Source organism: Canis lupus, chromosome 28, assembly GCF_011100685.1.
Source record: "Canis lupus familiaris isolate Mischka breed German Shepherd chromosome 28, alternate assembly UU_Cfam_GSD_1.0, whole genome shotgun sequence".
In the NCBI taxonomy this organism is placed as follows: Eukaryota; Metazoa; Chordata; class Mammalia; order Carnivora; family Canidae; genus Canis; species Canis lupus.
This window is the reverse complement of record NC_049249.1, coordinates 35307510-35324062: the sequence shown is the minus strand read 5'-3', so window position 1 is coordinate 35324062 and position 16553 is coordinate 35307510. Positions and strand designations below refer to the sequence as shown.

General features: G+C 57.5%; 1 protein-coding gene and 1 long non-coding RNA gene across 13 annotated transcripts in view; one reads left to right on the top strand and one right to left on the bottom strand.

The window, feature by feature from the left end:
- UROS (uroporphyrinogen III synthase) overlaps positions 1 to 8900 on the top strand; it is a 31452-nt gene extending 22552 nt beyond the window's left edge. For 6 of the 8 annotated variants that reach the window (XM_038579081.1, XM_038579084.1, XM_038579085.1 and 3 more), the window contains 4 exons: positions 2914 to 2994; positions 3947 to 4032; positions 4943 to 5041; positions 8710 to 8900. In XM_038579081.1, coding sequence (XP_038435009.1) covers positions 2914 to 2994; positions 3947 to 4032; positions 4943 to 5041; positions 8710 to 8844 — 401 coding nt within the window. In that variant the 3' untranslated portion in view covers positions 8845 to 8900. Of the gene's footprint in view, positions 1 to 2913; positions 2995 to 3946; positions 4033 to 4942; positions 5042 to 7158; positions 7368 to 8000; positions 8043 to 8709 lie in introns of those variants that run through there. The other 2 variants (XM_038579087.1, XM_038579088.1) reach the window with 2 other exon arrangements.
- On the bottom strand, positions 630 to 16034 carry LOC111092965. Of its 5 annotated transcripts, XR_005380747.1 has the most exons (7): positions 14801 to 14913; positions 13919 to 14071; positions 13022 to 13512; positions 12664 to 12710; positions 12230 to 12554; positions 11324 to 11492; positions 630 to 981 (listed from the first exon to the last, which is right to left on the bottom strand). It is a non-coding gene; the product is annotated as an uncharacterized LOC111092965 (long non-coding RNA). The 5 variants fall into 5 exon arrangements; XR_005380746.1 differs by lacking the exon at positions 14801 to 14913 and adding an exon at positions 16020 to 16034 and having other exon boundaries at positions 12230 to 12710; XR_005380743.1 differs by having other exon boundaries at positions 12230 to 12710; positions 14801 to 14914.
- Positions 16035 to 16553: the final 519 nt, after the last annotated feature.

Below are 16553 nucleotides of genomic sequence, written 5' to 3'. Positions count from 1 at the left end.
TCCTTACTGGAATGGGTGGCTGCAGCCTGTTTCTGGGGCAGATGACCTGGCTGTACTCCCCACGGACGCACTAGTTCTAGAACGAGATGGAAGGAAATTGAGTCCTTCCTCACTATCAGGTGCAGAGCCATCAGGCCGGTGTGCTCCTTGCCCCGCATACGCAAGGCAGGGAGGATCCGGGTCACTCCTGAGATGTCACACTGGTGTTTTAATGAACCGACTCAAGGCTTGGAGGGGAGATAAGCACAGGCTGTGCCTTATCTCGGTGAAGACTGGGCTGCGTTCTTTGCAAAGCCTTTGTTACTTCTTCCAACTTATTACCAACACACCTATGTGTCCTGATAAATCTTTGTCAATTAGAATATCCAAATGAGGATTCTCCTTGGCTGCCAATAAGGACGCTCGCTCACCTTGGTTTTACCAAGGCATTAATGACTTTCTCCCCCAGCAAGCTCTGAAACTGGATTTTAAAAGCTAAGAATCTACTTCCAGTGTTTGGAGGAAACAGGACAATTCACAGTTACTGCTTATTTCTTTTACTTAACGCTTTTTTTTATTATTATTAAAACTATGTGATAGATTTTTTTGGCGAGCACTTAAAACTATTAACTCATTTAATCTGATGGCTCATTGCTCTGATAGAAAACTCTCCCCTCCCAGGAGGTCTCCTCTAATGGAAAAGAAAGCAGCAAATAAATGGTAAAAGGGGGAATTACAACATCCTGCAAGAGGGGGTCAGCCTGAGTCAGATGGGGGAGTGCGTTTATTTGAAATGTCCCCCGGATTGGGGGCTGCCGACGGGCCACCCCTGCAGCTCAGCTCTTGCTCCCCTTGCCATCAGCCCCACTGTCTGGATTCTCAACCATGAGAATCTCAGCCTGCCCGGCCTGCTCCTCACAGCCCCGCCTGGGAGGCCGAAATCAGCCTGACAGCTGCTGGAGCTTTCCAACCACGCACGTGTCCTCCAGTGAAATGGCATTTCTAAAAAAAAAAAAAATCAGCCTTGTTACCTTAATTGCTACTGTGACTACTTACGGAGTCCCCCAGCCCCCTGCACAACCCTCTCCTGGGACTTTCAGCACCCTTGCTGGCCTCAGCCCCCACAGCCCCCCCCCCCCCAGGCCTCCTTCCTATTAAAGGAATGGGCAGCCTCTGAGCCCCGTGAGTCACCATTCTGGGTCTTCTCTGTCGGGTGAGACCCCTGCCAGGCCCCCATCTCTCCCTGTCATTCCGGGAAACCTCTCACACCTCTGCGGAATCAGCCAGCTTTAGCATTGACCTATTTAGCGTTGGCCTAATGGGGTTAAAAATCTGCAGGCAGCAAACTTATCCCCCAAAAAGAATGGGTTGCCTCTGACTTCTTGAAGGGGGTTAGGTCCCAGGAAGCACAGCTGTGGTAGATCTCCACTCTGCAGAAGAGGATCCTGCTGCGACATTTTCACATTTTCCTCCCTTTTCTGTTAGTGTGGAGGGTTTCCATGAAGTCAGCATGCGTGGCCTGGCTCTCCAGGGAGCAGTGCGGTGAGAAAAGACAGTCCTCTGTCCTGTGCCAGGACATGCGTGCTAAGCTCCCATCCCCCGAGTTAGTGGCCAGCAATCCGAGAATAAGCATGAGCAGCTCAGTGCTGTGCTAGACCTTCAGAAAGGTGCTTCAAAGGGCAGATTCTAGAATCTTCCGAAGGTCCCTTGCACACCCCGAGGGCTGGGCTTGCTGCAAAGGCAGGCCCTTGGTTTTCCTGATGGATTCTCGACGCTGCCCCGGAGCAGGGTCTGTGGGAGCAGCTTTGGCCCCTAGAATCCTGCACACCCCAGCACCCCACCCCCACCCCCCCACCCCCCCACACACACACGGGAGGGACGCCTGGGCTCTGGTTAAGAAAACAGTGCCTAAACATGGCGTTGAAAATATGTTTCCAAGGATGGTGTCTACATCGCATGAAACATTTCCTCCCGCTGGAAAAGAGAAATCAGTGGGCATCTAGTTTGCATTTGAGTTTTTCCCAGTCCCTGGTGTCCTTCTACATCTATGCTGACGGTTACAGAGCAGCTTAAAGAACACATTCACCAGTGCATAGTTACTGAGTAACCTGGAGAAAAGAAGTCTCCAGTTGTTCCTGTGGGTGGGCTGGGCCTTGGGGGAGATGGTGCCAGACGAGAAGAGCTTCGTTCCTTCTTCTGCCTGCGGTCCCCAAAGAGGTGTTCAGAGATCTCAGGGATAGAGAAAAAAGCCTCCGTGCATGAGCAAAGCCATTACACCTTCTTCCAACTGATGGACGAATGCCCGGGGGGGGGGGGGGTCTATCAAAATATTCACTTTGGGGAGGATTCGGACATGAGCCCCATCGGTTTTGTTGCATGGTACTGTCTCGGGTCAGCGTTCGGACTGCATGCCATCTTCATTCTGCAGAGAGCTTGGAGCTGAGCACACCCCCAGGTCTTCCGAGAGTGGAGATGGGGAGTGGGGTGAGAGGCAGGGCTGTTCCCAGCAGGCTGGGCCCCTACACGGCCACCCATCTGCCCCTCGGGCACTTGGCCGGGTGGCCGCTGTCCTGACGGGGACAGTAGACGCGCAGCTCGTCCCTGGGGTGGGTGGCTGCAGGGCCACGCGGGGCTGCCGTTTCCCTGCCGCGTCATGAGCGAGCCTGGCTCCAGCCAGCTCTCTGAAGTGCAGAGCCCCGTGCCCGCTCGTGTGGACCAGAGGGGCTGGAGGGGCCTGGGGGACAGCAGCCCCTGGCTTGCGGGGACGCCCGTTTTCTGAGCACCTTGCCTCAATGCCCTGTGATCCTTGTCCTGCAAGGTCAGCGCTTCCCTCCAACCCACCGACACTGGCGGCCCAGAGCTGCTCCACCCTGCGCCCTGGCACACGCACCCCTTTCTTGAAAGCGTTGACAAAGTCGGGTTATTTATCTGCAGGGGAGTCACCAGCATTGCCTCTTCTGTTTCCCTGTGGAACCGTCAAAGGAGAAATCCTGCCCCAGATGCTCAAGGACAGAGGTGAGGACAGTGCACTGGCTCGTGGGCACTGCTTCCCCATCCGTCTCCCTCCCCCCCTCCAGGTTTGGGGTCAGCCGTGCGGAGTCCCGGGGGGAAGGCGGGTCACCCCTCATGGTCGCATTTGGTGTGGGGTGCAGCCTGCTGTCCTTCCCGTAGCCCTGCGCCCACAGGGTGTCACTGAGCCTTCGCCAAGAGTACAGGGGTGCTGCTGTGGAGGGACCCGGGGCCGGTCCCCGTGCAGAGGAAAGTCTCTGGATGGAGCCGGTGTCCAGGGCAGGCAGGGTCCCGCAGCTCAGCCACTGCCCCAGATGCCGGAGGGGCCACCCGCACACTGTCTCCTGTCACCCTCCCGTGGTGGTCTGGGAGCAGGGGTCGCCGGCAGGTGGGAGTACGAGCTTCAGGGTGAGACAGAGCCAGGCTGGAAATCTCCGTCTGCTGTTCAGCTGCTTGAGCGAGGGCAAGTCACACCTGCTGTACATGCCTGTCTCGTTGCCTGTGACATGGCTCTAACCACAGAAGCCGCCCCACGGGCTGTCCTGAGAGTGTGGAGCACGGGTCTAGCTCCCCCAGGGCAGGAAACCCAGGGCCCCGCAGCTGCTGTGTTCTCAGCCCCTCTGTCCTGAATGAAGGCCGTCACCCAGGACGACCTCAGACCCCGGAACTTTGCCCCCTGTATTAAAGCGGAGACTGTCTCCCCCGTGTTACCGTCGGTCTCCCACGCGCTACCAGGAATAATAGCAGAGGACAGGAGGCCGTAAGCTGAGGATCCCCGGCTACGGAGAGCCAGCCGGGCCGGCGTGCACTGTCTGCGCCTCAGCTCCCGGCAGCCTGTTCGGGGGCGTTGGCATGTCTGGCTTGTGGCGCTGGCCTGTCCGCACGAACTGCCCTGCAGCGTGGAGACCCCCTGCTCCCGGTGTGATAAAGCCTGCCTCTTGCTTTTGATTGTGTCCAGGGATTCCCATGGAAAGCATCACTGTCTATCAGAAGGTCCCACACCCGGGAATCCAAGTGAACCTCAACAGCTACTATGCTAAGCAGGTGCGTGGTGCTTCCAGGGAGAGCTCAGCAGGGCGGGCACCCGAGTGGCGGGGGCCTGGGGACGAGAGGCCCAAGCCTCTGTGCCTGTGCACCGTCCCCGGCTGTGTGACTTGCCGAGGCTCCATCTCTGGATCTGTGACATGGGGGTAGACCTCTCTCGTAGGGTTTGTGTAAGGATGAAAGGAGATGATAGGCACAAAGCCCTATGGATAGCACCCAGACCTAGTAAGCTGGGCAGCGGGGGGCCGTGGTGTGACTGTCCTTCATCATGTGGGGCCCCGGTGGAGCTGTGGGGGGAAGGGCGGCTGGGCCCCTGTTGCAAGTCTGCATTGAATTCGGGAGGCCACAGGGACCTCTGGAGGCTTCAGGCAGGAGGATGGGTAGCGCCTGTGTGAATTAAGGTTTTCACATCTATTCAGAGAGAGACCTCCCATCCCCCTCCTAGGACAGGCTTCTGAGGACCTTGCTGGTTGGACGTCCCGTTATTTAGTGCAAACCAAAACAAAAAGGCCATGTGGCCAGTCTGCCTTCTGTTTCCTCAGAAAGGATGCAGAGTTGACGGGGAGCCGGCGTGGGCTGCTGCCCTATGGATCGATGCCACTTTGGCCACATTAGCTGGTGGCACCGTCCGCTCAGCTGGGCATGCAGGGCCGTGGGGCCCTGTCCTCTGGTCGGCAGAGGGATGAGGACAGTACCCAGCCTCCCCAGTGGCACCCTGCTCTCTGAACGGTGCCTCACCTGAACTCGGCCTCGGCCTCTAGGGAGCAGAGAAGGCCACGTCCACCAGGAACCCTCCTGGGGCTCCAGGGCTCATGGTGCCCGGTGTGTGTGGGGGTGGGTGGGGGTGGATTGGGGAACAGTCTCTCCCCTGGGCCTGTGGCCACAGACGCATCTTACTCTCTCCCTGCAGGGCATCCCGGCCAGCATCACATTTTTCAGTCCCTCTGGCCTTGCGTACAGCCTCAAGCATATTCAGGAGTTATCTGGTGACAACATTGATCGAATTAAGGTGAGGTATTCAGTAGGCTTTTGGTCTCTTCAGATTTTTAGAAATTCTTACTGATTGTCCTAGCATTTCCAAGGAAAGTCAGAGCACTCCTGACCTAGCAGACACCCTGACGTCAGCTCTGTAGCATTGGGAAGGCTGGGGTCCAGGATTCTCGAGCGCCACTTCCCGGCTGCTGCGCTTGGGCAAGTTAATTAACCCCTCTGAGCCTGTTTCCTCACTTGTGACATGAGGACGAGTATCCGTCTGTGGCCTTCATAGACATGTGGTCACCCCTTATCTGCGGGGAGTACATTCCAAGACCCTCAGATGGACGTCTGAAACCGTGGCTACTACCCAGTCCTAATGCGGTTGTTTTTTCCTTCATGTACATCCCTAGGATAACCATTAGGCACAGCAGGAGGTTAATAACAATAACTAGTAACAAAGCAGTTGTAACAAGGTCCCAGACTAACAGTTACGCGAACCCTCTCAAGAAATCTTAACAGCACTGCACTCACCCTGCTTTGTGGAGATGTGAGATGACGAGGAGCCTCTGTGATGAGATGAGGGGAAGTGAGTGATGTAGGCACGTGACGCAGCGTGAGGCTGCTACTGACCTGCTGCCCATACGTGAGGAGGAGGAGGAGGGTCATCTGCTTCCAGACTGTGGTTGACCGCGGGAAACTGAATCCGCGGACTGTGCAACCGTGAATAAGGGGGTGCTCCTGCGCAAGAAGCCATGGATGGCGGTGGGCGGGGGGCTGCTGTGGACGGTCTTCTCTGATCGAGGAGTCTCCGGATTGGATGAGAATTCGGGTCAGTCCTTGGCTCAGAGCCTGGCACACGTGCCAGCATCCTTTCCCTGTTTTCCCATCTAAACATCTTGTAATTATCTATTCTAAAAGCCGTTCCCCTTTTTCATGTCTTTGAATTCAAAGGCTTGACATTCCCACTTGTTAGGGACTCCATTTGCTAGGAGTCCACAAGTAATGACAAGGCTTATGGGGCCTGTGATGGGCGGGCTCTTGAACTGGCTCCAGTGGGACCAAGGAGAGGGCGGAGGCGACCTGGGGGCCAGGACAGAGGCCGCCAGCACCGTGCCCATGCACATGGAGTGAGGACTCTTACCTTTTATTACAGGTGTGTCTCACTGCACACCTGCGGAGTCAGCACTGGTTCCCAGTTCTCCAGGTGGAGTACTGGGCTCAGAGAAGTTGTGTGTCTTGCCCTAGGTCACACAGGAGGAAGGGAGAGCCACAATCTGAACCCAGGAAGACAGATTCCACGTTGTTCGCCATGGTGATACATGAGCCATGGCCAGGTGACAGAGCATTTCCAGGCAGTATCTTGCAGAGTTCGCACACCAGTCCAGGGGTAGGACTCAAGCAAAATTGGGACTATTGTCCTTATTACAGTTGGAGAAACTGAGGCCCAGAGAGGTTAAATGACTTGCCAGAGTCATATGGTGAGTTCCTGGGAACCCCAGGATGGGCACGTAGGTCACTGGGGGAGAACAGAGCTAACTCTCAGGGTTGTAGGGATGAAGATGAGATCCTGAAGTGCTCGGGGTAGCGACTTTGGGGGTTGGGAGAAGGGGTGGTGCTGGGGCCGCTGCCTCACCTGGACACGGCAGCTGTGATGCGCCCGGCAGCCCGGTAACCCCGAGTCTACCCCCCATCTCTGCGGGTTTCCTACTCTGGGATCTCAGGACTGGCTTCCTTCGCTTACTGGAGTGTTTTCAAGGCTCACCCGTGCTGTGGCCTGTGTGAGGACTTGGCTCATTTTCACCGCCGTGGAATAGTCCATTCTGTGAATACATCACCGTCTCTATCTGTTCATCAGCTGATGGGCATTTGGGTCGTGTCCACTTTGGGGCTCTGAGCAGCAATGCTGAGGAGCCCCTGATGATAGTTTTTGTGTGGGCGCATGTTTTCATTTCTCTTGGGTATAACAAACCAAGGAGGCGGATTGCTGGCTTATGTGGTGCCTTGATGTTTAACTTTGGTAATTTTGAAGAATTACCAGACCGTCTTCCAGAGTGGCTGTGGCACTTGGCACTCCCACCAGCCAAGCCTGAGGGTTCTAGTTCCTCCACATCTTTACCAACATTTGTGATTTTTTTGTCTTCATGATCATAGTCGTTCCCGTGGCCATGAGGTCGTTGTGAGTTGGATGCCCCTAACGGCCGACGGCTCTGAGCATCTTTGCCTGTGCGTGTTGGGCGTTTCTGTATCTTCGTCCGAGAAGGGTCCGACCACATCCTTGCTGTGTGGCTTGTTGCTGCTGGGTTTCAGAGTTCTTTGTTCTGGATACAAATTCCTCATCAAATGTACGATTTACAGAAATCTTCCCCATCCCGTGAGTTGTCTTTTCACGTCGGTGATGGCGTCCATAGAAGCATGACAGGTTTTCCATTTTGGTAAAGACCCACGTATCTACCTTTTCTTTTGCTATTTGTGCCGTGAGTGGTGGATCTCAGAAACCCACTGCCTAATCCGAGGGCGTGAAGACTCATCGCTCTGTTTCTTCTACGTTTATGGGCTTACCACCTACATTTAGGTCTGCGGTCTGCTGCGATGTCTGTGTGTGCTGTGAGGTATGGGCTCAGCTCCATCTTGTCTTCAGAGAGTTTCTGGAGGAATGGCTGCATTACAGGGGGGTGGGGGGTCCTACAGGAGCTCAGGCCCCCGGTGGAGGTGCCAGCAGCCTCTGTCCTGTGGTTCTGACATGCCCCAGCGTGGGGGGCGTCAAGCTGCAGCGTCCTGAGTTGTTCCCTGCGCCACACCCACCCAGGGAGGGCAGGTGGAGGGGGTGCTGGGTAAGGGTGTGCTGCCATCCTCACACACCTACTCCCGAGCAGGGGTGTGTGCACCCCAGTGTTGGCATGGGGGCAGCGTGAGTGCTCGCCCTGCCAAGCAGATCTCCTTACTCACCCCCCTGCTCGCCCTGCCAAGCAGGGGTAACGGTACCCCTTTTACAGGTGAGGAAACAGGATCAGAGGGGCTAATGACACCTCACCAGGGCCCCAGGTGAGGCTCCACATGTGACCCAACAGACATGCGATGTTCTGAGAGAGGCATCCTGCTGACAAGGCTCGTGCCACTGGAGCAACAGTGCTCCCAGCAGCTCTGCAGGCCGCTGAGCATCTCTGTGCCAGGCCCCCAGCCAGGTGGTTGCTCACCTGGCCCCCATGTGACCCTCACAGGGGAAAACTAGTAAGCTTTGTTTTAGAGATGAAGGGACGGAGGCCCAGAGATGAAGGGTCACTTGCTAAAGCCACTACCCTGGGAGCTAGGATGTGACCCTGACCCTCTGGCTCCAGGGCCCGCTCTCTGTTGCTGCTGCGTTTCCTGGGGGTGGGGGTGCAGCCAAGGCCCCTGCCACGCCCAGAGCACCTTTCACACTTTGCTGCCTACTTGGCTTGCCACCCCACCCCCCGCCTGCCCTTCCCAGGGCAGAACCATGGGCCACTATGGCTGGTGGAGATGCAGCCAGGCCGGCGGGCAGGGGTGCTGGGGCCTGGCGCCCCTGCCCTGCACCCGAGCTGCAGGCTGGCGGGGAGGCTGTGATGAGCTCATGCGGGCAAAGGCATTTTGAGGGCATAGGAAGGGCGACCGCGCGTGCCAGGAGCTCCCACGCCAGCGGCCCGGCAGGTGCACTGACGCTCCCCTCTCCCCTCTCCCCTGCAGTTCGCCGCCATCGGCCCCAGCACGGCCCGCGCACTGGCCGCCCAGGGCCTGCCCGTGAGCTGCACGGCTGAGAGCCCCACGCCGCAGGGCCTGGCCACGGGCCTCCGCTTGGCACTGGAGGCCCCGCGCTGCTGAGTCCCCGCTGGCAGCGGGAAGAAAACCAAATAAACCGCCCTGGCTCCTCACGCTGAGTGTGTTGTCACTTGCTGTGTAGTGTTTTCTGTGCAAAGCTGCGTTTGCGGAGGAAATGGATGTGCCCACGTCCTGAGAAGCGCCAAACCTGATATGATAAAATCTGCTGCGTGGGAAGTAGTTGTATTCGTGCTCCAAATAGGAGCTTCCAGGTCCTGCTTTGTGAGCTGTGGACAACTGCCATTCAAATAAGGAGAGCCCCTCCTTCCTTCCTTCAGAAAGAAAACACAGCCTCGGCCAGCCGGGGCGTCCGAGAGGCGGGAGGTTTGTTCACGGAGAAGGGGTTCATCTGCAGAGGGCGGGCCCTGCACACAGGCTCTGGAAATCTGGCCCCAAACTTTATTTCTGCTTTTACAGTCCTGGCCTGGAACTTGGGCTGGGTGGAATGAAAGCACCACCCAAAGTCCATCTTTCAGTCACGTGAGCTGGTGGCAGGAGAGGGGACTGTATCACCGGCACGAGCGGAATCCTGGGGTGGGGGGTTTCATTGAGCAATCCGTGGGTGCCAGGCCCTGCGCACAGGGCTCTGTCTCTCCGCCCCATCCCTCTTGACGCCCTGACTGCGATCCCCATGTCTCTGGGGAGGAAACAGACTCCGGGCTTTACGAAAGGCCTGGCTCGGGGTCCCACAGCGAGGGAGCCACCAGCCAGGACGCTCTCAAAGGGCCGAGGGAACAGAAGCACAGCGCAGAGGCCCAGACTGGTCGGGCGCCTAAGCCGCCTCCCCTCGAAGTGACCTCAGTAGAACAGTAAGAACCTGGCAAGAATTAGTGGTGTGACCTGAACAGAAACTGCGGGGACTGTGATGGCCCCGAATCTTGGTCTGTGGTCACGCTTCTGCATATGGGTCAGAATCTCTCCCGCCACTTCCTTCTGATCTAAAAGTCAAGTCTGGATTGATGAGTTGAGTTTCAAACCCCTGCCGTTCCCAAGGAGCCTTTTTCTGCTGGAGCTACCTTGCCTGATCCTGGGGAAGAGGCTGGCCCCAAGCAGCACACACTGAGGCAGGCAGTGCCCTCCCCCAGGGCCCCCACGGCCAAGGAGCCCAGAGGCCAGGCCCCGGTGTGCCCCCTGGGGGCCACTCTGCTGCACCCATGCAAACACCCGCAGCTGCCCAGAAGCTGTGCCAGCCCCGCCAAGGTGGCTGGAGCCGGGTCTCAAGGCCGGCCTCAGGACCGAATGTCGCCACCTGGACCACAGAGGGCTAACCTAGCCTTAACTTCCGCAGGCTGCCGCGTAAGGAGCACGCCAGCTGTGCCACCCTGGGCTGTCGTGTGGGGCTGGCAGCTCCTGGGCTGGGCGGGGCGGTCCCCTGACCATGCGCCTGCAGGTCAGAGCTGGGCCGGATTGCTACAGATTAAACCACCAAACTACCGCACTGCCTCTGACCCGCCTGCTGCCCGCTGTGCCGGGTGCACACGGCCCCGGGGGCCATCACCCCCCACACTCCTGTGAAGTGGCCACATACGAGCCCCCACTGAGGTACGTACGGGGGAGGAGAGGAAGCAGCCCTTCCCCAGCGGCCCAAAGCAGCCTGGGCTTCTTTGTTGGGGACAGGGAGCAAGTGACGGGTCCTGAGGGTTCAGGAAGCCCAGGAGGAGGGGTTGGGGTTAAACTCAAGAGTCCCGGTTTCTCTGTCACCCAGAGTCACTCCTGTCTTCTGAGTTGCCATGTCCCCATCTGTCAAGAGGGTTTGAGCTACCATTTCCTGGGTGTGAGCCCTGCAACTCAGAAAACTACTTGTGGAACGCCCTGAAGCCCCCTCAAGCTCTGGATGGAGAGTTTATGCTGGTGGTTCATAGAGGGTCGCATAGTCTCAGCAAATAATGCTCAGCATTTATCCGCCACACCTGAGGTTAGAGGTCTATCTGGTGGGAAGTGCTGCTGGAATGCAAAGGCGTCCTGAGGCCCTGAGTCCTAAGTACCTGGCATCAGACTCAGCGCTCCTCCTGCCTGAGGGGCTGCAGACACTTGGAAAGAACAGTCAGGAGGCCACTGGGGTCAGCATAGCAGCCTGTATTTCACACAACAGCACTGTGTCCGGGAGACACGGGGGAGGCCGTGTCTCCTCGGACGACAATTACCATAGCACAGTGGGGAGCTGGAGCAGAGTCTCAGGATGGCCTTCTTCTAAACCAAGTCACTTGCCTTTTGCGTCGATGTCATTGACTGTCCTATTTCCCTTCGGAGATTTTATAACAAGCATTAGATTTCTTTTCGTTTTTCTTTTCTCAACCAGGCTCCACGCCCAGCATGGAGCCCAACATGGGGCTTGAAGCCCTTGACCCTGAGATCAAGAGTCAGACACCTCACCGAATGAGCCACCCAGGCGCCCCAGATTTCTTTTTTTTTTTTTAAGCCCATTTCTTACAAGTGTCCAGAGGTTCTCAGCTGAGCAAATCACACCACCGGTCATACGTACCTCTCTGCCCACCAGCCGTTCCCCTTCACTGGAATATACTGAACACTTGGCAGCAGAGACGGAGGACGCAGCACATCAGCAACCACGCGATAATCAGTAAGAGGCAGCCAATGATAATCAAAATCTCCAGGTCGATGGCGATCATAATCTCAAAGCATGTCACACGCACCTGGGCGGAGGAGTGCAGGCAGGCAGTGAACGTGGCCCCCCTCCCCTCCCAGCCCCCTCAGCACGCTTCCTTCAGTGGGGGACCCGGGAACCCCCAAACCGCATCCCGTCTATGTGTAAAGCACGTTCCTGGGAAGGCCCAGGAGCCAAGGCTGGCAGTGGGGGCAAAGGGCTTCTCTGTGCATGAAAAGCAACTGAAATGCAAACTCCAGAGAAAAGGAAATGAGAAGAGGAAAGAGCGCGAAGAATCTTTTCCCCCTTTCACAGCAGCAGCAGCGGTGAGCGGCTCTAAGTCCCAGGCACACAGGCCGCCCTTGTGCAAGCAGCTTCCCAGACACCTGGGCCTCCCGAGATCCACGGTTTCCAGAGCCCGAACGGACCCCTCGCTGTGCATCAGGCTCTGCAATCCCCCGTGGGAATAATTGAGGGAAAGTCTTCTACAAAATGTCCTGCTGCATGGGGCTGAGAATGTGCAAACTCATCTCGTAAAGGACTAAATGACACGTACTTGAGGGGGAAAGACAGTTTTCAGTCCTCTCAGGACCCAGACACCTGGATCACGCCATCTCAGCAGATTCCGGAAGCCCCCAGCCAGAGGGTTCCCCAAGCTCAGAGAGGAGGCGTGCCCTGCGCAGACCAGAACCGGCCCTATCCCCCCACCCCCCGTATTGTAGATCACACGCTTTTCGCTGCCATTTTTCCTCCTAAATTAACTGATTTCCGTAAAATCCAATTTACCTGCAGTACGAAATTTGGTTCATCAAACACTGGGAGCCTTGCAAAGCCAGTCAGTCTGCTCAGAGGCTTTGAAATAACCGGGGAGAGGAACAGTTGGAGAGAAGAGGGGACGATCCCCGAGTCCGGCTGCCCCCGGCCGCCTGAGGCCAAGCACACGACACAGGGACGAGGGACGACGCGAGGGAGGAAGGCCCTCCGTCATGAAGCCCTCACAGGTCCCACTGTCCTCTTCACGGGCGTCACCCACGTTTGAAGACCTGACCCTCAGGAGCACCGTCTTCGGCCAGAGTCGCGGATGGGACCGGCGCCGACTGCTCTTCCAGACCTAGCGGAACCCGGTCTGTGTGACATCAGCCGCCGGGCCCCGCGCCCACCAGAGTTCTCAATTCTTTCCGCGTCCGGAATGTTGGCCTCCCAGGAAGCAGAGCGCCTACCTGGGGTCTTGGGCGACTTTGTTCTCAATGTCGTACCGGGCAGGTTTCTGTTTCCCCAGGAGAAAACACTTAGGATTTATCTTCTCATCAAAACACAGTCAGAGGGATGCTTGGGGCGGGGGTGGGGTGGGGTGGGGGGGTCAGTCGGTGAAGAGTCAGCCTTGGGCTCAGGTCAGGATCCCGAGGTCCTGGGATCGAGTCCTGCATCGGGCTCCCTGCTCTGCGGGGAGTCTCCCTCTTCCTCTGCCCCTCGCCCCTGCTTGTGCCCTCTCTCTCTCTCTCAAATAAATAAAATTTTAAAACACCACACCGTTTGAGATTGCAATTAAAAAAAAAAAAAAAGAAACCCCAGTCGCACCTGGCTCTGTCCACACGGCGCGGCTCTATGTAGCCAGTTATTCAGATGTCTGTCCACGACGTATCGGGACGCTATGTTGGTAAGTACAGCTGACGAGCTGACGCACACGTACACTGACACGGGATCGACCGGTGTCAGCGTGACCTGTACATTTATACACATCACACCCGCTGACACGTGGCTCCGACACGTACGTACGCCAGGTGTGACTCGGCGCAGTGGGAAGACACCAGCGTGGGGCCCTGGTGGCGGCGGGCGTCTGGGCAGCGGTGCAGCCCGCCTGCCAAGCCGGCTCTGGCGACGAGGGCTGATCGCGCGGGAGTCCAGGTCCAGGCGCAGCGCAGGCCCCCCCGGCTCTGCGTGAACGTCACGAGCCACCGTCCTGCGGGAAGTCCTAGGTGCTGCACGCCGCTGGGTGCCCACCTCCCTCGCCTGGTTTCACAGTGAGTTCCCCGGATGGGCCTTCCACTCCGAGGCTGGCTTCGAAGATACTAGAGGACGAGGCCGGAGTCGAGAATGTGACCTCTGTCCGGGCACACGGGACCCGGCCAGAGGGCTGTCGCGATGGTGGTACGCCCTGCGCGCCCCCCGACAGTCTACCGGGTCCAGACCCGCGCTAACACATTGCCGCACGGGATCGAGAGGGTGCGGCGGTGCGTGTGTGCACAGAGCGCAGAGTGAGGGGTGCCAGGGGAAGGGTGAGGGATCCACGCCCTGAGCCCCGGGTGCCCCCCTCCCCCCACCATCCACAGCCCGTGTTCGGGGGACTAGGGGAGCACGTCCGTAGGAGGCAGGTGGGAGTGGGGGCCTGCGGACACAGCCGAGGCTGGGCGGCCCTCAGTCATCAGAACGGCCCTGCTGGGGAAGGTCATCGAGAAGCCGCGCCCACCGACTGACCCGGGAGCTGGACCCAGGCGGTCCTTGGATGTGGGCGCTGCTCTGCCTGCACTTCCCGCTCCCAGAGGCTGTTCCAGGGACGTGGCCTCGACAGGTGACGTGGTGTTGAAAACACCTGCACAGAACGAAGCGACCCAAACAGTGACACTAATTCTGTGGAAGACACAACGGATAAAAGGGGCGCGTTAGGCCGAGAGCATCTCCGACGGGCGCACGGGACGCCCCCCGCAGCCCCGGGAAACAGCCAGGGAAGATAAAACACGATGAAATCCGAGAGGGAGACTGTCGGGGCGCCTGGGGGGTCAGCCGTTGAGCGCCGGCCTTGGGCCCAGGGCGTGATCCCGGGGTCCCGGGATCGAGTCCCACATTGGGCTTCCTGCAGGGAACCTGCTTCTCCCTCTGCCTCTGCCCGTAGCCCCTGCTCCGGCTCTCTCTCCCTTTCTGCCTCTCTCTCTCAAATACAATATTTCTTAAAAAAAAAAAAAGAGAGAGAGAGAGAGAGACTCGTAATCATAGGAAACAAACAGGGCCGCTGCAGTGGGGGAGATGGGGTAACGGGGTGAGGGCATGAAGGAGGGCACATGACGTCATGAGCACTGGGTGTTCTCTAAGACTGACGAGTCACCTCTACCTCTGAAACTAGTAATACACCAGACGTTAAGTGAATTTACATTTAAAAAAGACACCCCCCCCCCCCCCCAGGAAAACACACAGTTTATGTGACTCGGCCCAGGTAGGGCCTCTTGATAAACTTCCAAGATCCATCTGGCAGGCGGGTGCGGGGACCCGTTACCCCTGGACAGTCCTGGGAGGGTTTCGAGTACACAGGCCCCCCCACTCCATAGTCATGCCCCCCACACCCCCGCTCGCTCGTGTCCCCACCTGGTACGTGGCCGCCCCTGCCATCTGTGAGCCGACAGGAACCGAGCGGGGCTGTGTGGGTAGCCTGACAGGTGTCCCGGCTCCCCGTGGGCACAACCCCCTGATGTCACCGGGGCTGGCCTTGCCACGGCAGCACCGGTGTGAGGACAAGCACCTGCTCCAGGGCCCTCACTGGGAACGGGTCCCCCCGGAACAGCCTGGAACTGTGCCCTGTTCGGGAACCCCAATATCCTGGAGCCCCATGAGGGGTCTCAGGGTACAGGGCCGTCAGACCAACCTGGCACAGAAGGGCTGCTGGGGCCTGCAGGAGGGACTGCCCGGCCAGAGGGGGCCATCGGCACCTGCCTCTGGGCCGCACCCCCTTTTTATCGCTCTTCCATAGAGCAGCTGGGAAGATTCTTTTACGTCTCTGTATCTAAGTAATCTCTACACCCAACGTGGGGCTCACACAACCCTGAGATCGAGAGTCACCTGCTCCTCTGAGCCAGTCAGGCGCCCCAGGAGGATCCTTTATTTTTTTTTATTTTTTTATTTTTATTTTTTTTATTTTGAAATATTTTATTTACTTATTCATGAGAGACACAGAGACACAGGCAGAGGAAGAAGCAGGCTACATGCAGGAAGTCTGATGTGGGACTCGATCCTGGGATTCCAGGATCATGCCCCAGGCCAAAGGCAGGTGCTAAACCATTGAGCCACCCAGGGATCCCCAGGAGGATCCTTTAAATAATGAATCCATAAAGTCACTCTCCTCAAAAAATCCCCATGAACTTAGGGTAGAATCCAAATTATCTGACCTCCGGGTCCATCACCTTCCCATCACCCTCTTTCCTATCCTCCCCTCCCGCCTCCTTCCCCCTCTCCGACATCCACGGCACTGCCAGGTGCGGGGCCCGCCTCAGGGCCTTTGCACGTGTCCTTTCCTTTGCCCACACCACCCATGAATCCCCAATCATGGGTGACGGTATCCCTCGTACTTTTCTTCCATTGCTTCCATTTCACCTTTGCGAGAGGTGAACCTCTCTCAAATATTCACGGCCACCTGAATATTGACTGCCTGTCACTATTTGAATCTTTCATCATTGTTTTGTTTACTGTCCGCCTCCTCCACTTAAGGGCAAAGAATGAGTCCATCACGTTCAGTTCCCTACTCCCTGTCCCCAGGAGAACAAGGACTGTGCTGAATGAGCAGCTGAAGGACGGCGCCCCACACCCGCACCTGTGCTGCTGTCAGACCCGCGGCCTCGCACTCCCAGCTCTCCCCTGCAGCGGTGGTGCCTGGAGGGCCTTCCTCCCTTCCCTCAGGCTCCTGGACGTGACCAGTGACAAATTGCAGGCGGCTGAGCCTGGCCCCGCCTAGTCTTCTTCCCTGCCCCCCCCCCCCTCCTTTCCCAGAGACTCCTTCGTGCCGGGCGGTTCTAGAACTTCAGGGGACTCTAGTTGAACCTCATGGAAAACTCCTGGCCCGCAGACTAGGACAAGCCATTAGCTCGGATGATAAATGCCTACATTCAGGAACCCAGAAGGGTGCCCAGGACCGCCCACGGGGTTTTAGGTAACAGGATAGAGGACACGATGTCTATGAAGGTGGCCGGACACAAACACTGCCCGGGCACCTGCGAGCGCGTTCACCTGAGTGTCAGCACCTGAATCACTGGATTTCCTCCTTGATCCTCAGTACTTTTAAAATCCTTATTTTCCTAGATTATTCCTTTTATAAAAAGAAACAAAAACAAAAGATCAGAGAAAAAAC